Here is a 7,596-nt window from a genome sequence, read left to right as displayed (position 1 = left end):
ATATAAATGGATGCACTTCTAAAGCTCTGTATTTTAGTAGAGTAAACAAAAAACTGGCTTGAACGTCGAAGTTTTTAACATTTCAGCCAATAAATAAAATCCCGTTTAAACAAAAGAGACCGCCCCTTTTTAATTAGGTAGGTACTTAAATAATGGTGAATTCAGTCACGTGCCAGTAATGTTTATAAATAAGAGCTACCTACAAATTAATGTTGACTCAAACGTTAAGTAAATGGCTCTTATATTAAATCCTTCATACAACAACACTGATAGTGTCTATGTTAAAAGCATTATTATCTTAATTTATTGACACAGTTAAAATTAGCCCTGACTGTAGTATATTCGGTTTTCATTATGAAATAAATTGTGGGCATTGTCATAGCCTTTGGCACTATATAGTGACTGGGTAAATGCACATATTTGTGCAACAGAACTACGTTTATACATAGATCTTAGTAAACTTTAATGTAGAGGGATTCACGATTAAGGTAATTTGGGGATATCATAAAATGATGTAAGTACCGAATGTAATGTAATAACTTAATAGAAGTAAACGTAATCTACCGTAATGCAGCTTTCTGAATTTAGCGCTCTATATTTTTAACGTAACGCCATCTTGCGGTTGAACACTGAACGACACATAATTACAACTTCAACACATGGTTCTAGATGGCGGCACCGTTGGTATTTCTATCATAGAACGAACATTAGTTTATGTTTTTCAGACTTTATTTTCAATTATTCAATTACAACTGATGCGTATGTAAAAATAATAATTAAATGATTTCTACAAAAAATTAAAAACCATGAATGAAAACTTTGTCCATGGTCGTCTTGTCTTTGTCTATGGATGCACGGTGTAGCGGGAAATTCGATTCGTTCGTAATTATGGCATAATGAAACAGCATGGTCATCATGAGGTAAATAAAATAATGTTTTAAAAATAAATATGTGAATAGAGTAGCGTTAAAATTATCTACAATTTTTAATAAACATCAACTCCGGACAATTATTCTGAATTTGTTCTAAACATTGTCCAATTATTTATTTCAAAGATTTTATACAATGAAATAAACTCGAAACTCGACTCTACATTTAACATTATCAAACACCATTCACATTTCACAGTTGTTGGATTGTTTTTTCATAGTTCTGAATTCCGAAATACGAGTTCCTTTATCCCAGTCTCCCGGTCCCAGGATCGGTCAAATGTGCCGGTTGGTCGCCTCCCCGGCTTTACGATTGGTGCGCTCTCTCTCTCCCGTAGCGAATCCGTTTGATTTTTCATTCGCGCTCAATGCGTCCGCTACTGCGACGCGTTCTGGGTTGTGACAGCCCGTTGTCTATGGGAGTGATTGCTCGTATTGAATTTGTGACAAAATATTACATGTACAGTGAATTACGGGAAATTATTACATTTCTCGCATGACAGTGAATAAAATAAGCGTTTGAATATGGCGTTGGAGGGTGTGAAAAGTGAAAAAAGTGAGGAAAACAACGGCAACGTACCTGACAGCAAGGCGAACGGGATCGACAACAAAAGTAAACAGGTACCGATATGACTTTTTAATTTATTTTTTTTGCTGCTATATTTCGTGTTTCTAAGCCGCAGAAAATCGGTATAAACTCTTAAAAATGCGGCGAGTTTGTTGGTAATTTTTAAAAGCATCAATCTAGTCCGCATTAAATAATAATACCGGTTAATCGGGGCAGTGCAGAAGCAGGGGTGTTTTCGCGCATCACATGTAACCGGGGTACCCTGGATAGGTGTCCAGTGAACGGGGATATGACCTATTTCAGGCGTAACGTAACTATGCGGAGTTTTTCTGGGTTACTGGCGATTTTCGGACAAATTATGATGTCATTGGGTGCACCTAAATATATTTCCGAGTCCGGTTATAGTCCATCGACGTAATAACTTGTTTTTTTTTTTCGATGGCGCTAAGGAATTCATTGTTACTCTTACCTAATAAATACGTTATTAATACAATGTTGTTGCGTTTAGTTATGTTTATTATTCAATTGTTCACATATCAATGTAGAGTTTCTCATTGATAAATATCAACTAATTGCTATTGACTTGTTTGGCCTTGAATTTTTAATATTCTACTTGAGGGATCAAGGCTGCTGATGGCTTTTTAACTAGTTTTATTGATAGTTGTAAACAATCTAATAAGGAACTTGCTATAGACAAACTCCTATTGTGATCTTTGAGGAAGGACAATATATTTTTGTCACAGCCAATTTTTTATTTAAGTGTATTCTAGCCAAGATTTTCCTTAAAGCCTTCTTTGTAATATTCAAACAGAAAAAAACATTTTAGAATCTCAGATCGTTCATCAATTTATAGTTCATAGAGCCAATTAAAACCTATGTGGGTGTTCTGATCATAGACAATAGTATTTCCCACTATGGCTGGCACATTAAAATGATAATTTCTGAAGCATGTGCTAAAAAGGCCATTCTAATTGACCCAGTCTAGCGACCCAATTACTGTGGTCAAACTCTATGATGTCAAATTGTCATCACCCATTCAGTATTCCCAGTTTCTTTTGATAAACATCTTGTTTTTTTATCATTGACAAATATTTTTTATATGAAAATAATCCAAAAAATATTTGTCATATAAGTATGCAAATAAAAAAAAAATAACAAGAAGTTTTGACAATTTGCCCCAAACTAGGCATGTTTGTATCTTGGGATTTTCTGTTTTATTCCGTCTAATTTAGAACAAAAAATTGCTGGTCTGAGTTTAGTACTCATAATCTTTGCTGACATAAGAGTTGACACTGTGGCATAGTTCAGGAAGTAATTGGCAAAACATTCAATAAACAAGATTTCAAATATCATACACAAACCATCTTCTCCATGCTGACAATACCTATATTTTATAGCAATGTTTGGACATTAAAATAAAAAATATTGCTTAAGTGTGTGCAAAATCACAAGTGGAAAAAGAAGTTTCTTATGGATAGAGAACCTATTCTCTTTTGCAGTTAGTTATGAATAGAAAAACAATAAATTCTAAAATAAAGATAAAATTCAGACACTTATTCAAAGCTGAAAATCAGCACTTTTTGAAGGTCATGTTTGCAAAAGATAGCCCTCAAATGCCTGCCCTCCACCACTTCCTTTGTGTTTAAATTTCAAAATAAATCTTATCATAGCCCAAATAACTAAATTGTCTCATAGTTATTTACAGATATTGTTTCATACCTATAGAACTGGCTAGTTACTAGTAAATATCTATATCTACACAGAAAAGCAATAATGAGCATATTTTATGAGCATCATGACATCACCAAAAAAAAGATTCTAACGAATAGAGAACCTCTTTCTTTGAAGTTGGCTAAAAATTTGACATTAAATTCCAAAAAAAACTAAAATGATTTCAAAGGTAGTTATTTACAGATACTGTATGTTTCATATCTATAGGACTAGCTAGAAACTAGAAAATATCTAAGTATATATCTACACAGAAAAGCAATAATGAGTATATTTTATGAGCGTCATGACATCACCGTGGGGCTTGCCAGCATTCATGGTGGTGGTCCTTGCTATTGCAACTAATAATAAATAATACTTAATTATAGCGGTTCGTCATCAGCTATTATTTTAGTTATTCTTGTTTCTAGTACTTAGAAGTATAATAATTATATGATTATCTGCTAGGTATATGAAGAAGTTATAAATAACAGTTAATCTTTACTAATATTGTATGTAAAGCTGATCCGATTTGAAAAAATATATCAGTGTTATATGCCCATTTATTGAGGAATGCTACACTACTCTAAAAGTAGCCTATGCTTCTTTTTATCTGGGTACATGAAGCATTACGCGAGTGAAACCACTGGCGGAAGCTAGTTAATATAATAAATATTGAAATAATCTAAGAAACACATAGTTTCCTTATTTAATGATTAAGCAAAGGCAAAACAAACAGACTTACCACCTAAGGAAACATTACTTAAGACAAAATAGCAAAGATATAGCATTGCAATCTTAGCTCTAGATTTTTTCTATTTATAGGAAGATTAAACACAATCCAAATTTTTTATAACTTCAAAACAATACACATTTAATTGTAAACATACTTCTGAAATCAGTTTTGACTGCTATAACATATTCTCGTGCCTCAATATTATATGAAATGTTTTTGGAAATACTATTTACCGCTTCTGAAGATGACGTTTTTAATGACGCATCCATTTAAAAACTTCTTGGTCTTCACTTAAAGGAGGCTTATACAACTTGAAACAACCTTTAAAGCAATTAAGCAACAAATAATCGTTTAATCCTCTAAAAAACTACGAATTCGGAAACTGTCTCGTAATCTTAGTGTATTACCGTAAAAATATATATCAGACTTCGCAAAATCAACTATCCTATTTAAAATTAAATAACAGTAAGTCATTTATTCCAACAATATCACAAAATAAAAAAAGATAAATACAAAAAAATATAAACAATAAACTATACCTAGTTAACTACGACAAAAGAGGAACGTTACTGTCGGATGTCGCAAAAAGGTCGCTTCAAGATTTTTTTTGTAACTACACCACATCTGCTGCATTATTACACAATTCGAGTAATGTCGGAATCTGGGTTGCTTTGCCCCAATTCACTCATTCATTCATTTTGTAAGCAGAAATTTGTATGTCCTACTAATATTATAAACGCGAAAGTTTGTATGTATGGATGTATGGATGTTTGTTACTCTTTCACGCAAAAACTACTGAATGGATTTTAATGAAACTTTACAATAATATAGCTTATAGGGTAAATACGCCAAATGTCGGCCCCCTTAGCGATTTTCTGATTGCGGTTCGCTATAGCACCGTCAGTTTCCAACGAAAGATAGTTTCTGATGCGGTTTTGGATAGTTTGATTAATCTATGTCATGTTTATAGGCATAAGATTGATATTTCTACGAAAAGAAAAAAGTAATAAGGCTTAGATGCGTCGAGAACAGAAAAACCCTAAAGTCGGCCATTCACGGCCCAAGGTCGGTCGCGTTTTTTCCAAATGTCGGCCGGGTATAGGCTGTTTTAAATTAAGGCAGTGACAAATATTATTAACATGATTTATTTTAGCAGAATTATAATATAATACTAAGTATACATTTGTAATTGTATTTGTTTAATTTATAGTAAAATATTTTTTTGTTTCCCCTAAACAAAAAAAGTCGTATTCACGACCAACCATTTATATTTTTTAATCTAATAAGAACGGTTTAATAGATAGCAAGTATCAAACTATAAAGCTACCATAAACATGCCTACAATACTGTCAACTCCTACATTAAACTTAACTCCTATACGATATCATGAATTATAATAAATAAATTAATTCATTTTGAGAAAATGAAAAAATATAAAAGTATTTTTTCATCAGCCTGTATAGTGGCGCTTGAGTTCGAGGCTGGTCGACATTACGATTATTTACGATTCTAATGTCGGCCCCTATTTCTTGTACCTTATGTCTCGAGATTCAACTAATATCACCCCGGCCGTTATTTGGCTATTAAACGTAAAATAGGTCTATTTGCCTATAAGCTTTGCAAATTCTCTTGTTAAGCCAACGGAATTAGTATAATAGGAATTTATAAAATAGACTGCATTTGCTTTAAGTCGGCTACGGCCGAGACTCCGGTTTTAAGTCAAAACTGTTGTTCTAATGGCGGCCTCCTATTTTTCCTTGAAAAATATACGCAAAACGCTGAAAAAACTATCTTAAAATATAGTAAAAATAACCCATTAGTGATAATCAAGCTTAAAACAAAAATAAATAAATGTTTTATCGTTCTAATATCAATCCCCAAAATGTGAGTATTCACTTCGAGTAAGCTACTTTACGTGCGAATTTGATGTTTCAACGGCGCAATCGCTACTGACGCTCAGTATGAGAAGAGTAAGTGACAGAATCGGATAGTAACGATTTGTACGTACAGAGTATAAACCAAAGTTGCAATTCGAGGAGCAAAACTAACACTTAATTACCTTTTGAATGAATGCAAGCTGAAAATGTACAGACGGCCGAAGTTTGGGGGGAGGCCGACATTTGGCGTATTTACCCTACATCAGAATAACACATAGGCTACAATTTGTAAACATATTGTTCGAAATACTAAACCTGCGCAGACGAAGTCGCGGGCACCAGCTAGTGTACATATAAGTATTGTATGGTGGGTAGGTCACGGGCCTCCGTAATATCCTGTAACCTTGGGCTTCGGTTCGGCAACTGCAGATGGGATTTGTTGAATGAAGCTGAAAATAGTATCTACGTACCTACCATGAATACCAAGGAAATGAAGAGGCAGTGTGACAAACACGCGTATTTATTAAATGATATAACGTTTTTATTTTAAAATTGTCATGAAATCTGTCAGCATCCAGCAATTTTATTAGCAACCGTTATTTACCTGTTTTTTTACGATCTGCGGATATTCCACCGCCAGCTAAATATCGAGATTGGTCTGCATGAGTCACGTATCCAGCCAATACGAGACTAGATTTCGTTTTACACTAGCGTAAACAGTCTGCTAGACCTCATTACCTAAATAGATCATATCCTTAATTTCCACAACGATTGTTATGATTCAACCTCTGCGGTCAAGGTCGGAGTAGATTCATGACGTTATGATAGTACCCATTAGATATTGTGGGTACCCACAGGGCGTGGTCGACCCACCTTGCGGTTTATTCAGTAAAAAAATCGTTATTTCACTCATAATGGTACCATGAAGTTGCTAACTAAATGGCGAACCAATCGAATAAGTTTACTCACGAAATCACTGTTTGGACATTTATGAAACGTAGAGTCCATTATTACTGAAGAATTTTATTATGGATGTATCCCAAAGTAATTTGGATTTCAGCAAACGTAAACATTTTTTTCTCATGAAACATTTGCAAGGCGTATATCGAATCAAAACAATTCGGGCGACCTTGAGAGGTTTCTCCGCTTAGCGCGTGACGTCATCCCGCTGGAGGGTGAAGGGGCTTGAGGGATCGAACGTACAACGCAAGTACCATCCCCGAGGTCTGCTACCGACAGCCCAAGAGCTGTCATAATTGATTATAAATGGTAATGCTCGTGAATATTTCACATGGAACCCACAATGCAAAGGAGGCCATATAAGAATGGTTGCCAAAAACAAATTGCCTACTAGCCTGAAAAAGATTAATGCATTTGACAGTTGGGGTGAAACGTTTCGTGTTCTTTGTTACAAGTACTACCAAACGACAGTATAACTACTCTTCTGAAGTGGAAACATTTCAACAAAATTGGTTTCGCATGTGGTCTCGGAAAGGAAATTACAGTTCGTTCCCCGAAACTCGAAGCGATGAAGAAACCCTATCATGGAGTGCATTATTAAGTACTAGAACTACTGGTGCAAGAGTAACAAAATAATTAGCTTTCCTAACGTGAAAGTTTTCACGCAGCGAGGACTTGTGTAAAATTGGCGAGGTTATAAATAAGCCACAGCGAAAAGGAAGAGTGTAGCGTGTATGAATTGGATTATTCCACTAGAGCTCACATCACCCTTCTGTAATGCGCCAATGAAGTTCATTTATCAACCGCTATTAACTTATC

At 34.5% G+C, this 7,596-nt stretch overlaps 1 protein-coding gene across 2 annotated transcripts in view; it reads left to right on the top strand.

Moving 5' to 3' along the window:
* Nucleotides 1–1,302: 1,302 nt before the first annotated feature.
* The window catches only part of LOC124642683 (ankyrin-3-like), a 137,342-nt gene continuing 131,048 nt past the window's right edge, over nt 1,303–7,596 (top strand). The window contains exon 1 of one of the 2 annotated variants that reach the window (XM_047181283.1): nt 1,303–1,550. In XM_047181283.1, the coding sequence (XP_047037239.1) occupies nt 1,455–1,550 (96 nt within the window). In that variant the 5' untranslated portion in view covers nt 1,303–1,454. The remainder of the gene's footprint in view (nt 1,551–7,596) is intronic. The other variant, XM_047181284.1, reaches the window with a different exon arrangement.

Source organism: Helicoverpa zea, chromosome 25, assembly GCF_022581195.2.
Source record: "Helicoverpa zea isolate HzStark_Cry1AcR chromosome 25, ilHelZeax1.1, whole genome shotgun sequence".
Classification (NCBI taxonomy): domain Eukaryota; kingdom Metazoa; phylum Arthropoda; class Insecta; order Lepidoptera; family Noctuidae; genus Helicoverpa; species Helicoverpa zea.
The sequence above is the reverse complement of the archived record's forward strand: the minus strand, read 5'-3'. Positions and strand labels throughout refer to the sequence as shown.